This window comes from Dipteris shenzhenensis, chromosome 29 (assembly GCF_047967505.1).
Source record: "Dipteris shenzhenensis isolate YYH24624 ecotype China chromosome 29, Dip_SZ_1.0, whole genome shotgun sequence".
NCBI classification, from domain to species: Eukaryota; Viridiplantae; Streptophyta; class Polypodiopsida; order Gleicheniales; family Dipteridaceae; genus Dipteris; species Dipteris shenzhenensis.
The window spans coordinates 49,763,783-49,778,160 of NC_141624.1; the positions used below are offsets into that span (position 1 = coordinate 49,763,783).

The 14,378-nt window shown below is 41.1% G+C and overlaps 1 protein-coding gene across 2 annotated transcripts; it reads right to left on the reverse strand.

Annotated features, from left to right (window-relative positions):
- Window positions 1-3,966: 3,966 nt before the first annotated feature.
- Window positions 3,967-14,147, reverse strand: LOC147882976 (purple acid phosphatase 2-like). 2 transcript variants are annotated; one of them, XM_087401149.1, is made up of 10 exons: window positions 13,897-14,147; window positions 13,418-13,501; window positions 11,920-12,101; window positions 10,900-11,100; window positions 8,100-8,211; window positions 5,658-5,881; window positions 5,198-5,336; window positions 4,831-5,051; window positions 4,375-4,496; window positions 3,967-4,260 (listed from the first exon to the last, which is right to left on the reverse strand). In XM_087401149.1, the coding sequence occupies exons 3-10, from the start codon at window positions 12,085-12,087 to the stop codon at window positions 4,089-4,091; spliced, it is 1,359 nt and encodes a 452-aa protein (XP_087257275.1). In that variant the 5' UTR covers window positions 12,088-12,101; window positions 13,418-13,501; window positions 13,897-14,147; the 3' UTR covers window positions 3,967-4,088. The 2 variants fall into 2 exon arrangements, with proteins under 2 accessions (XP_087257275.1, XP_087257274.1); XM_087401148.1 differs by lacking the exon at window positions 13,418-13,501.
- Window positions 14,148-14,378: the final 231 nt, after the last annotated feature.

Genomic DNA, 14,378 nt, shown 5'->3' on the forward strand with positions numbered 1-14,378 from the left:
GGGGAACAAAGAAAACATTTTATCTTTCAATCAGGGATGTGCTACTACATAGCCTATATGATTGAGCTATCTATGAGCGAGCGGATTTTTGGAGCTAATGGAATGGAGGTAGTGCTAAGTGGGGACGAAATTGGGAGGGTCGAGGGGAGGGAGGCAAGCTACGGTGCCACAAGATCTACTGCATGTAGATCTTGAGATATAGTTCAAGGCAAGCCTTCGATGTTATGTGATCGTTTGTAGTGCAAATAAGAATACCTCTCTCTACCATTCTTCTATAAAGATGTAATCAGCTCATTGATAGTCTATTCAGTCAACAATGTTTTTCTTCATGCAAACAGTGTGTGCTAACTAACTAACTATGGCTCTCACATTCACACACCCCCTCTTATTGAAAGGGAACAAGTTGTCATTTTGGTCGACATCCCTTAACGTTCCATGATGAGAGGAACGAAGAATGTTGCTATAAGTTATAAAACCATGAAAAGCATGTTGGGGCTATGCTTAATCTAAAGCATAAAACATGTAGCAAATACAACTTTCTTTCAAGGGGTCGCAATTATAGGTGCATGAAGTCATGCATAGAATGTCTTATCCATATACCAAGTGTTTCTTTCAATGTCGAGTTTTGACTCACCACACAACCTTAATAAGCTACCATTTGATAGGCACTCAACCACAATATTGAATGCCATGGCCAAGGAACCTACTCCAAGACGTTTTGATGCTAAGACCCTATTATGAATGAAGAGTAATAGCAATCGCTCAATAACAAGTGGAGTTGAAGTGCAAGATGAAGAGAGAAGCTCTTGCATCATCCACTACATTGTCGGTATGTGTCTTGGGCTCTCTTGCGTGGAGTTGTAGCACGACCGATGCTTCTCACTTTGCACTTGCTCTTGGACTAGATAACACCATCCATTTTCCTATGCTATTGCAGACTTTGTTAGAAGGGATGAAGTTGATAGCATGTTCTGTACGTATGCATTTCTTGCATTCTCCTAAACATCTACTATTGTTGGGACCATGTACAACAAAACTTTAGCCACCAAACCTTGACAAACTTGCCACTAGACTCCAAGTGCAATGTGGCTTGGAGTTTCTCCGCAACATTCAAAACAAGGATGCCAACAATGTTTTTCATGGATAGGCCCATTGGGAAGACAAATCAATTGAAAGTAGCGCTATTGCTATTGTAGGTTTCCCCGGTAAAACTTTGCACTACCTCGGATATATCATATCCCTCTTTCTACTATCAGGTTTACAAACAAATTTTCTTTCTCACACCAGCAGTAGTAGCAGTTCGCTTTGGTATGTTATGTTTCAGCTATGGTGCACCGCATCTTGCCTACCTTACATTCTGTGACGATATCAAATCCAAACCAAAGGTATCATGTTTGAGCAAGTCGACCATGAAGCTAAATGGTATTCGATAATCAGTTTGGTTTTCAATTTCTTTTTTGATTGGCAAGACAACCTTTGATGATTTCGTGCCATGTAGACATTGTTGTCATGTCTGCATTTGCAATTTAGGGAGCTCAAGTGACTCGCTAGAAGCATCAAAGTTCTTGACTGAAATCTGGAAGGCCGATGGTATGATGCAAAATCTGATTTGTACTGAGCTCGTTTGAATTTGGGGCATCCACTATGCTTTGCATCAACCTCTGTGGCATCCTCTTTCTTGCTCCCCTCCTCTTCCTCTCATCTCTCCATCCCCCTCCACTCCTCTCTAGGCTCCCCCCTTAGCTTGGCCCGTGCTGCCAAGTTGGCAAGACATTCAGGAGTATGGCTATCAAAATATTGGAGATACGCAGGAGTCGAAAGTGGAGAGGGGGAAAACTTGAGAATTACGGAAGGAGGGCATGCACACACACAAACATTAAAATGCAAGCACACACTCACAGATGTACATACGCACATACCCACACATACGCGGAAGGAAACAACATGTCTATACATAAATAAAAACACACAAAATGCGCACACAAATACACACATCAATTTTGTTTTTGTTATATGAGTGTGTACTAGAAAAGATAAATAAAAAAATTGATTGAGTTATCTATACATAAATTGACATAGATGTAACAAAAAACGTAAATAAGAGTTTTGTACCACCTCTCTCTCTCTCTCTCTCTCTCTCTCTCAATCATCAAACAAGTGTTTAGTTGGGCATCAGTTTGTAAGATTAGTGAGTCAGTCGACGTTACACGGATACAGTATAAATCTATTTACATAGGTAGATTTGAATAGTGAAATCACTCCTAAGTGAATTGAGAGAGGCTTGGAGAACTTGCTCCAATGGATGTGGCAAGAAGTGCATGATAGGAGCTCTTGGCCCTTCAGAGACGAGTCATGCTACTCGTAGGAATCTTGTTGCATCCTACCCACTCCTCGCATCTTTTCAATTAATTAATTTGTCATTTGAATTCTTCTGCCCGCAGTAACATAAGCTTAATGAATCGATTAATTGTGTGAATGAATCAATTAGCCTATCTAGTGCATCTACACTCTGCCACCGCCTCTCCCTCTTACTTCCCCCTTTGTCGCTGCCTCTCCCTCTCTCGCTTTCCTTCAACCTCGCTTCCCCTTCTCTCCCTCCCTCCCCTCTCTCTCACTTTGCATCTTCTTGCCTCTCCATTGCTCTTCCTCTCTCTCCCACTCTTCCGCTCCACTCTCCTCTCCACCACTCTTCCCCTCTTCGTCTCTCTACCACTCTTTCACCCTCTCAATTGCTGAGACATATCACTCCCCTCCTCTATATAATTGCTCTTGAACAAAAAATCCATAACGAAGGTTTTGGAACTCGTATGCTTTAAGTTAATCGAACGTCACATAAGTTTTCTACCTTAGCTTAGCTTAATTCTTTCCATCTCCTCGCTACTAATTGCTAATACCTTGTTTTATATCAACCACGTACAAGTGGGGGAAATCTTTTGGCGAGCTTTTTAATGTGAGCTTTTTTACCATTTTCTTTGTTTTTGCGAGCTTTTTTTAGAAATGCATACATGTTTTTGTTATAAGAAAGATGGGGAGGTTAGAAAGAGGGGGAGAGAATATAGGATATGTTCATTTTCATAGCATGTGGGAGGGGTGGAAGAGTGTATACTATGCACAAGGGGGGGACGGATATGAGTGGAAGTAGGAGGCAAAAAATTATGGAAGATATGTCCATATTCAAAGTAGAAGGGAGGAACTATGGGAGATATGTACATTTTAAGTGTATAATTTGAAACTTTTGACCTCATATTTGGATTCCTCGTCGAATTCCGGTAATTTTGAGTACCAACATGACCATATTCCGATAAAAATTGAAAAAATGATATTTTTGTCATTTTGGCCTGTTTTGGGCCTATTTTGAGTCCGCAGACTCAAAATACACCCAAAACAGGTCAAAATGAATTCATGACAAAAACACAATTTTTTCAATTTTTATCGGAATATGGTCATGTTGGTACTCGAAATGACCGAAATTCGACGAGGAATCCAAATATGAGGTTAAATCTGTCAAATTATACACTTTGAAAATAAACAAATTTCCCACATGCTCTCCCTTCCCCTTTACATTTAGTAGATGAACATAACTTTCACATTCCTCATCCTCTCTCTCCTCCTTGCACTCCTCTTTGCATACCTTATAAGTTCCCCCTCTACGTTCTCCACTATGATAACGAATATATGTTCCAACTCCCCTCCCCTCCCTTCTCCATGCCACCTTACCCATGTGCCCGTCCCTCCCCCTTTCCTTTATCTCCCCTCCCTCCCCTCGCTCCTCTTAACTGCAACCACAACCCAAACTTTCAACCCACCCGACTCCATGAACTCCCCCCCCCCCTCTCTCTCTTAGGTGAATGAAAAGCTCGCAATATTCATGAAAATTGAAAAAAAGCTCATGAGAAAAAGCTCACCAAAAAATCACACCCCGTACAAGTGTGCACGATGCACATACATATAAGCGTGCTGCGTGCATGCAGGTGTGAGAGAGAGAGGCTAGATTAAGGAGCACGTGGGTGAAGTAAACTTCTTTATTAACAGAACATCCTTAAACGACAACTGACTTATTCATAGCAATGCCAGACTGGCCCGTGGATTCAAGCATTCCAGTATCGATTGTAAAGCCAGTAAGAATCTCCAACCACAGCCTTTCCGTCGGCGTTGCGGTGCCAATAGTAGTACGCATGTGTTCGGTTTTTGATTTCAAGCATGGCATGCCCAAAGCTAGCTTCCCTGAATGCAGAGTATGCCGGTTGCGGCTCTGTAAACCTGCGACACGCACGTCTTCAGGCTTGCGTCCCAGATACCAGGATTCCTTTATAGTGTTAAACAGACGCATTTACATTATTTTTGTTAAGTAGAAATGAGACTAACAATTCTTACTCTGCAGCAAGGCCTTCAATGTTCCCACCGTCGCCGATAGTTATATAAACGGGTGCAGACTCGTTGTGGACTGGTGTGCATTTCCCATTCACAATGTTGTACGCCACATTGGAAATACGGTACTGCAGACAAAGCAGCACCGACGTCAAAGGCAAAATGAAATTCATCAATTCAACACGGCAGCGCTTGTGACACAAACACAGCACGTAGATCAAAACAAGGATGCGATTTCTTAGAGTATGCCACAACGAGATGGATGGCGATTCAAATTATTGGTAGGAATCATGCGCAGGATCTAACACTGACAAAAGAAAATAATAGTTCTGTTGCAGCAAAATGGCACCTCGTTCGAAAGGAAGGAGTTTGGAAGTAAGAACTCACGTATCACTGTATTAGGTCAAATCTTGAGAGTATATTTAATTGTGGACAGACAAAAACAGCAGAATAGTGGATTACCGTCCTCTCATACGCATGTACATGGCCAGCAAAGACAATGTCAACCTTAGAGTTTACAAACCATCCTTCAAACTGTACACGCATTGTCTCCCCTTCCATGTAATGATAACCATTGCTGTTATACCATGGTGAGTGCATCAAGACTATCAGCCAAGGAGTTTTTTTCCGGTCTACAGCAGCTAGTTCTTGCTGTAGCCATACATATTGTGGAGTATACTTTCCTGCAGGGCGTCATAAAATGTCAAATGCACAGAAAGAGACTTCAGTTTACATAGTAGTTTTGCTTTTCGTATTGCATACTTAATTGGCAAACAACTTTGTTTTTTTCCCCGGCAAACAACATATTAAAAAGGGAACCGGATTATACCATATGCTGAGTAGGAAGACAGAACAATAATATGGGCTGACGCTCTCTTCAAGGAATACCAAAGGGGTGATGTACTGTTAGAGGAGCGATATGGAACATGGTAACGATGCATGAATGGTTTGAATGGTTTTGTTTCACCCTGCACAAATTTCAAGCATTTATTAGTGACTCCTGTGTCACAGCTTATTTCAATCAAGATTTTGAATACAAGCAGCAAATCTGCATAGATATAATCCCCAAAAGAGTAACGTAATGAATGGTGAACTTGGAAAACTTTGACAATATTGCCGATTCGAGCTTAAGAGAGTACTGCTCTCCGGAATCTAAATGGATAACTCATAGAGAACATAAAAAGCCTTGAATTTTTACAGTGTCATATTTCCCCTTGACATCAATAGACCTGTATACGAGTTCCACATTTATGTACTGCTTTTTGGTTGTTATTAAAAAGATGTCTCACCAAGTCGGGGGCAAAATCAAGTTCATGATTTCCTGCTGTCCAAATCCAAGGTTGATAAGCAGTGCTGGGTTCTACAAATCGGCCCCAAGTGTCCCAACGTATATTATTATGGTCTGGATAATCATCAGCATAGGACAGATCACCTACATACAGAAGTGATTGACCATTTCCTTGCACATAATGTTGAAAAGTTTTGTTGGAATCATATGTCTGACCCAAATCCCCTACACCAGGCATAAAAAACTGATGAGATATATCACTATATTTTTCTGATTCAGAAAGTTGTGTTCATAAATGCAGTTCAACTTTTCCAAATGTTCACATGCAGAGAAAATCATAGTTTTAAGATTTCGCAACAGTTTTTTAGTTATGGATCCACAAGAAATTAACATAGCAATATGTCATAGGTCAAACAGTTTAGTTATGGATCCACAAGAAATTAACATAGCAATATGTTATAGGTCAAACAGGAGGAATTTTAATGCTTGGGGGGAACTATGGATGAAAGACCCTTCATTGGAATCTGTCTCTGCCGAGACTCCCCAAGAGGAAGGATCTGAGTCCTGAATGTTCATTCAAGTGACACTCAGACCATCTATCCTGTATATATACCATCTATCCTGTAGGCTAGAACGACCATCGTCGCTCTGGCAACCAGACTGCCATTGGTCCGGACGGGTACATTGTGTCCTAGCCACAATCCTCAGACAGCATTGCCAGATCCTCTAAGCCGCTGGACAGCTCCACGAGCAATGAGCTAAGGTCTCAAGGTCCCCATTGTCGCATCAGTGATAAGTGCCCGTCTACCCTCAGCTGCTAACCATGGTGCTATGGGCAGACCTCCATGATGTTTTTTGGGAGCATGTCAGTGGTGTGCTTGAAAAAGTGAAGTTTATCATTGTATTGATGAGGCTTATGGATAGTGAGGAGCCTTGCAATGGCAAGGTTTATGAGGGGATGGACAAAATGATTGAAACAGTGAAGGAGTTGGTGATTGACCCTGCTAATAAGCAGGAATCGGTGGACTTGGGAGTAAAGCGGTGGAACATCCCCCTTGCATGCAGTGGCTGATGTTTTGAACCCTGAGATGAGCTGGCCATTCATAAGAAGGAATATGGAGTATTTGATTCCACGAGGATGCACGACAAGGCAAATATGGCGGTCCGTTGTTAAGATGTATCGTCTCCACTATAGTAAGTAGCTTACCATCATGCATTTCCTCGATAGGATGTATGCCCAAGACAAGGAGCTTTACTCCCCTCAACTGTGGCTACCTAATGTCAGGAGAGTCGCCTCTACAGAAATACTTAGCTCCTAAGTGTCAGTTACACAATTTTCGCAGGTTAGCATGCTAGGACTCGCACTTCTTTGCTTAATGAATAATCAAGCTACAACAAGACCAACCTACAATAAGTTCAATTTCTTGGTCCTTGAAACCATGATCCTAATTTGTAACACCGAGGGGGAAATATCCTTAATGGCCAAATCAAGAACCTTTTGGCCTATGAAGCACATGGAGACGAAGGAAACACACCTTTAATAGTAGCCATGATGGCTAGCATCAAGTGTGAGTTACTAGCACATATGTTTGAAGTCATTCGCAGGAAGCTGCATAAATCTCCAATATAGGATAAGATCAATAAAGAGGAGGGGGAGCTGCGATGTGAGATTACACAAAGGAATCTGATTTCGTGAGGAGTTTTCTTATCAGTGGCTGGGAGGAGTCTACATTTGGGGAGCAAGGATAGAAAAAAGGGAAGGAAAGGTCATCTCAATGGAAGAGAGGAAAGGTCTAGAAGTGGGGGGATATGCTTTTAGAGCAGTTACATCACGACCATTCTCAAACTCTTCTCAAACATCATAGTTGCACTATGCTCTTACCTCTTACCTCTTCACAATATATAGGCTTGTTGTGAGGAGTTTGCAGTAAGTCTAACGAAATTAGAAGCAACTTTCAAATCTCTCACCTGCAGAACGTCTCTCACCTTTCCTTCATTGCCAAAACAAGTTATTTATTAGTTCTGCTCTAAATTTCAAGAAGTTTATTTCTATGCATAAAAAATTCCTTGATGTAAGGCCCTAGGGACTCATGTGTGGCTCGCTGTCTAGAGTCACAAATCATCCTGCGATCTGCCTTCAGATGTTCATATTCCTCGCACCATTAATACATGTGTGCCTCTTCCTTCACCTCCCTAATACTGCATACCTTGGAAATTCTGCTTGGTGCTTAGTTTTCCCTTCATGTGTTTTCCTCTATGTTAAATTCTGTGATACAACTTTTTCTTGCCTTAGAGAAGCTTCCTTTTGCACAGGGAAATGTTATCTTCCAACTATCTTTCTTTTGTATAGGTTTCTTCTCTTAAAAGGGGGTTGGGGGGGAGAGAGAGAGAGAGGTGGTGAAAGCTGGAGTCTTTTATATAAATGAAATATTGAAGTACGTACCAATGATGCCAAAAGTGTAAGAAGCATCTGGACCAACTTCTGGCGGCATTACAAACGAAAATTCTCGTGCTGAATTTCCTACTCCCAGTTTGTAATAATATCGTGTATCATGCTGCATAAGGTGGAGTTCCCTTAGAGAAAATCAAACATGAGAAGCTACTTTCAGAAACTTAAATGGAATTAATTTCATCTACACACACACACACCGTGAGTTGTGGAATAAGGATGGGACATAAATCAAGGAGTTGTTTTAGAAAATTATGACACATGCAGTGTAAAGAGAAGTTAGGAAAGATCCAAAGTCTTAGGATAAATCCCCAGCTAATTGTGGTAGTCCAATAATAAAGTCATTCAATTTTGACAAGATAAGAATGAATTCATTATTTATGAACTTTTTCTTGAGAAGAGTGATGTGAAATGATGGAAAACACCTACTTTTGAACGACCTTGCAATCACCAACTATGAATACAAGTCATCCTAATGCAGAAGACATGCCAGGACACTACAGCCACTTATCTCACTTTCAGTATGTTCACACAAGTAGATAGAAGCACTTCATAACTAGGAAAGACAACATTGAGATGTACAGCCAACAATTTACATGAAATACCAGATGTATCTTCACATCTGGAGGTAATTCCAACTCATAACCTGCAAATAGCTTTAATAACGAGCTAATAGCTTATGGACTTTAGTTCGTAATGCTCCAGAATCTTGTGGGATTCTCAGATAGACAAACTGGCTCTCTGCAAATACAAGAGCTGAGTGCTTCTATTTTGTGTACAATTGAGATCTATCCTGGACTGTGAAAGGTTTTCCTTCATAATTGCAACAAACCTTGTACAAAGTGCCAAAAAATCAGCAGCCGCTTGAACCTTTATGTTTTATAGAGCATCGATCCACAAAGCCTTAAGCTGGACCCATACATCAAGACAAATGGACTGAGCTTAGTGGCTATCTGTTTTCAACCATGAAAAGGTACCCTTACCAATCAGATTGCCTCTGAGAGACATAAATGCGAAGCATATCCTCTAGTATCTGATTAGCTCCCTTCTATCAGTCCATCTGACGACTCTGGATGTTCGGATGAACTTGGTTGAGTTTGATATCCAACTTCTCCACAATATCTAGCCTTATAGCCTCGATCCTACCGCATTGTACATGGGCATGTTTTGGGTAGTAGATTGATTGGAGGCATGGAGTGGTGCTTGCTTGCCTCAATGTACTAAGCCGGGTTTGCAATGAGGCCTTGCAACCTCTTTGTCCATGAGGTGAACCAAATACAAACCAAGCAACAAGACAATTATCTTGTCAACAAAGGATCACAAATTCCTTCCAAAGAGAGCGTGCGAAAACAGGACACCACAAAGATCAAGAGGCCTAGTTTGCCAGTACATGCTAAGGCATGGGAAATTTGATTTTCCCCCTAGATGTGGACCCCAACCTGCAATGAGGCGAGTAGATTACAGACGCACCGACATGTTTTCAAGACAATTAATGGTATCCTAGCAAATGGTCACACATGACTAGCTAACGATCCTACATATTGCAAGCAAATATGCACTTCACACATTGGGGTCACTCTATAGTAGTTGGACCTTTTGGAAGTGCACTAGGCACCCCTAATTCCCCTGAACCCCAAAATTGTATGGCTGTCATGGCTAGGATCTATGAGAATGTGCAATGTCACATCAAGATAAAACCAGGAGCTTTAAGTTTCTCAAGTGGCATTGAAGTTGAGGCCTTCAGCATCATCAGGAAAATCCTCCCCAAGTCTAAAAAATTTAAGTTAAATTTAGTTTTTTTTTTTTAAAGAGAAGAGTCTAGAAACTCCATTTCCATGAGTTTCCAATGTAATGGGATTTCAGAAACTCAGAAAATCTAGAAAACTCCCTTCTGTGCATACACAGGCCATTCATTCGATTATCACCATTGGAATGGCCATTTGTAAATCTGGCAATCGACATCCATCTATTGATGAGTGGAAGCATCATTTATATTGAAACCAATCATTCACCGGTGCTAAAGATCAACTGTTAATGAAAATGTATCCCAACCTCTATTGGACAAACTGTTGTACAGACTGTGTAAAGGCTAAAATGAGAAAATGTAAGATACATGCTGAATGCCAAATTTATATCAGTCCTTGAGTTGCTAATGTCTTTAAAATTGGATCTAATTAGCCTACCCTTATGGTTTCCTGGTTTTTTCAATGCAGTTTCTGAAGCGTTTCAAGTGCTGGATGTTTCCAAGTTAGAAATGTTTCATGCAACTTAGATTGTCCACACCTCAAGCCCATTGAGAGCACCATTATTTCTTCCATGAAGATATATAACAAAAGGTCCAATATCACCCTTTAAAGGATCAAGCTTGTACATTGCACATTATAGGTGGGAATAACACTTGTGATACCCAAGGTTTGGTGGGATTAAATACACTCTTCTCAACAACTGGGTGAGATGACATGCTAAGTTTGTTGATATGGGGATTCTCGTTCAGGGATATTCCTCAAGGAAGGGATGCCTCCCATCTCTGACAAAAAAAATCAATGTAACAGTTATCAAGGTGGTACAAATACTATCCTCTGCAATCTTACCTTGATTGTTGGCCAATAAATACGAAATTCGATAGAATCAACCAAGCCTCATATGAGATGATGCCAGATGGCAAAAGAACTTGAGGTTTCATTTTTTAAATGGTGATTGGGTCCCTTTTGTGTGTGATAGAAATCCAATAAAAATCAATAAACTGACACTGCCTCACAAGTCTGTTATGAAATGTGAGATGACGGTAGATTACCTCGAGGTTATCAATTTTGCAATGGTGAATGAATCCCGAAGTGTAGTTGTAGAATGTATACTTTGTGACTTTCCCTTTAGCACTGTAAATGTAGTCTCCCTTTTCCAAACCATAATGTACAGTCTTTGATCCAACTTCTGAAGGTGTGATCCAGGTGATAATTACTGCCCTGCCTTCGTAGTCTCCCTGTGTTATGTGAACCTGCAACACACTTTCAAATGCAGTCATCTCAATGCATGACACATCCATGAATAAGTTTGAGGAACAGATCCACAGGGAGAACTGCTCATATATGTACAATAATAAACCTTCGGTTTTGATTGAAGGAAAGTGATAGGAGTCTAATAAAGGGTTTATCGGCTCCTGATAAAGCTTTAGCAGGATATGAAAATTTAAATTTGAAGCATCATGAAAAAATTAAAATTCGCCAACAAAGAATTTAGTTGTCAAGATTTTGAGTAGTTTTACTATCTTCTTTTAGAGTGAGGTTGTCTTGAGCATACATACCAGTGAGTGAGCTTTTCTTGAGCATGCATACCGTCAATAACCTATAGCCATGCATTGAGATGCACTAAGGATATACTTAGACTAAAGAATATAGTTATACACGTATGGAGGGGACTCGTAAATTCGAAATTACTATGTATATATTTTTTTAAAAGGTACAATCTCAAATGTAGGGGTATTTTAAATATGTGCTTGCTCACACATGTTACATGTTCTTTTACAAAGTGACCGCTCTGGGGACACTTGAGTCTACTCTTCCTTGGCAAAGACGCAGGCATACAAGACGTGTGAAAATCATTGCACTTTGCATACACCTATCTTATATACACCCGCGGACATATTAGTGTGACTACTCATGACCTGCATTTAGACATGAAATGTTTTTCAAAACATCCTTTCAGTCATGTGTGGGCCAGAAGATTCCCTGACCACCATAATCTTGGACTGAATTTGAAATTACAGAAGGAAGATTCAAAGGGGGACCAAATAGAAGAAAGATGGTAAAGTTCTTGCCTGTTGAGGAGCATTGTAGCCAACAGGAACCTTGAAAACGTCACTGTCCAAGGGCATGTCCACTGTTGCCTCCAGCTTGCGCCTATAGGAGCTTGTCACTCCCCCATGTGAGAGTACTATATTTGAAAGTATTACCGTCAAAATAAAAGTTCCAGGTCGCAGATCCATGACTCAAAAACCTCCTGAAATATCAGCTCAAAGTTGAGAACTTCAAGGGATATATAAATACCAACTTGTAATTAGCCACATGGGCCACAGTGATTTGAAGAATCCAACAATAGCACAATTTATCTAGGTTGAGTTCTATGCAAAGGCCTGGTTTCCTGCCATGTGTCAGAAGATGAAGCAGTGTGTTAGGAAAACAAGCACTTCTTTTCTCTGATTGCAGAAGATAACCACATCCTGCCACTCGTTTCTTCAAACCCAATTGGCTTTGCGTAGATTTAAACTAGCATGTGGGGTCCTTTGTAAGAGATGCATCATCCACGGATCATATCATATAAAGCTTGTCATCATATCATATCATCCAGATGCAGTAGAGTTTTCTTCTATATTATTGTTTCAGATCCTGGCATATGGCATACTCACAATTGACTATTTTTCTTGCCAAGGATGCCTATAGATATTGTCAGAGACTCCATCTGCTTATAAAGTCTAGGCCTCAAACTGCAGGAATTCCTTCGGCTAGTGCTGGTTCACAACACTACCCGTGTGAAGGGTTCATTTGGGACAACCGACAGTGCCAAACGAAAGGGGATATCATAATTTAGATGGCTCTCTATAGCTGGACAACTTATGAACAATAGGCAGCAAAGATGAAGGAAGAGCAGCATAGGAGGACGTTAATTACGTGCGTTTGAAGGGAGAAAATTTACCAAAAGAACAAATCACAGCTGATACGTGGCAGAGGGTTTGAACGGTAAAGGTCAATTCTCATGTGGAAATAGCCTGAAAGAACCCTAAAGATGAACTAAGGCCTAGACCATTGCAACCATTTATGATGGCCTCCTTGTTGAAGGCACTCTGTGTTCACATTAGTTACCCTTGCTCCTCGCCAATCACAGACTTCGTTGTTATGCACCCTTTGCACACAATTAAGTACTGCCTTGATTAGGTGTGATTGCATTTGTAAGCATAATGTTTACGATCTTCTGTTGTGCAGCCACATTCTCATCAACGCTGAATGGCAATCGGTGAAGGATTTTCTACTGACCAAAACATCTCAAACGCATAGTGCACACCAAAGCCCGCTCTTAAAGAGTGCCTTGAATGTTGGTGTAACCTAGATTTGAAGAAGAGACCTGGATATAATTTGACCTGATTTTTAAAAGAAATGAAAGTCAAAAGTTTATTGGAATTTCCAATGACAATTTTTTTAAAGCCACGTGAACTCTGAATTCAGTGAATTGCACAAAGCTGATATGTGAAGTTTGATCTCCCAACGTCACGCCCGATGTTCAAAATTTAGCGAAGAGCCTCTCGGAGTGCAGCAAGTTACCGGGAGCGCCAAGGCATAATGGGGTGAATACTTGAATTCTTGCTATTGAACTCACCCCCTACAACATCGGATATTGGCTGAGTCCTAGAAACAAGCACGGGAGACTTTACAGCTCTATCAATAAATAGCATAGGCAACTTAAAGTGATTCCTTAGAATGCAATTAGGGGACGGGGATTCGTAACTGCACACGGGTCTAATATATTGACACTGACAGCACCTTCTCGCAAGAAGCACACGTAAGGCCCACGCAAGGTTAGCTCAGCTGGTAGGCCATTTGAATTTCGCCTGGCAAGCGTTCCCGAGTAGTTCCCTATCCCCACTTTTCCTATTCCAATGCAAATATAAACTTCCGGACGAAAGCGAAACAACAATGCGCTTGAATCGGAAAATGACAATCTAAGTTTACGTAAAAGTTTACTACATTCCATCTGCATGAGACAATCATTGGTGAAGCAAGAGGGGATAGCATCAGAGTACCTCGAGTCAGAAGAAAGGACAAAGCGCAGGCATAGACTCGTCGATATCGCCACAAGGAGAAGGCGAACGGGCGGCAGGATTTAAGAGTGCGGGAAGAGAATTGGAGGAGGATCAGAGAGAGCATATGCGCAGAGGCGTACTCTTGATCCACGAAACCCGCGAGGGCTCGAAAAGGCAGGCTGAGGCATCTGCCTGGGTTCACACACGACAGCATCGTCCTGGGGCTGGAGCTGCTGTTGCTGTTGCAACTTGCTGCTGGTGTCGTTATTAACTTGTTATTTACAAATTTAAGCATTTTTGTTTCAATAAACAACGTGTCACGCCATCCAATCATCCTCTTTTACAGTGTCCAAGTCCTCCTCTGCGCGGAAGGAAATTGTGGCTCTTGACTTTGCCCATAAAGATAAGACGTGTCAAAGATGAGCTCCACAATTTCAAAGTGTTCCAAATTGTCAACAAGGTGAATGATATATATCTATCAT

Excerpts from the sequence above, each read along its gene's own strand:
- LOC147882976 (XM_087401148.1), bottom strand. The coding sequence starts at position 12,087 with ATGGATCTGCGACCTGGAACTTTTATTTTGACGGTAATACTTTCAAAT. Across the intron at positions 11,101-11,919 it reads GCTACAATGCTCCTCAACAG|GTTCACATAACACAGGGAGA; the intron begins GCAAGAACTTTA and ends AGTGTGTTGCAG. Across the intron at positions 5,052-5,197 it reads GTCTTCCTACTCAGCATATG|GAAAGTATACTCCACAATAT; the intron begins GTATAATCCGGT and ends GACGCCCTGCAG.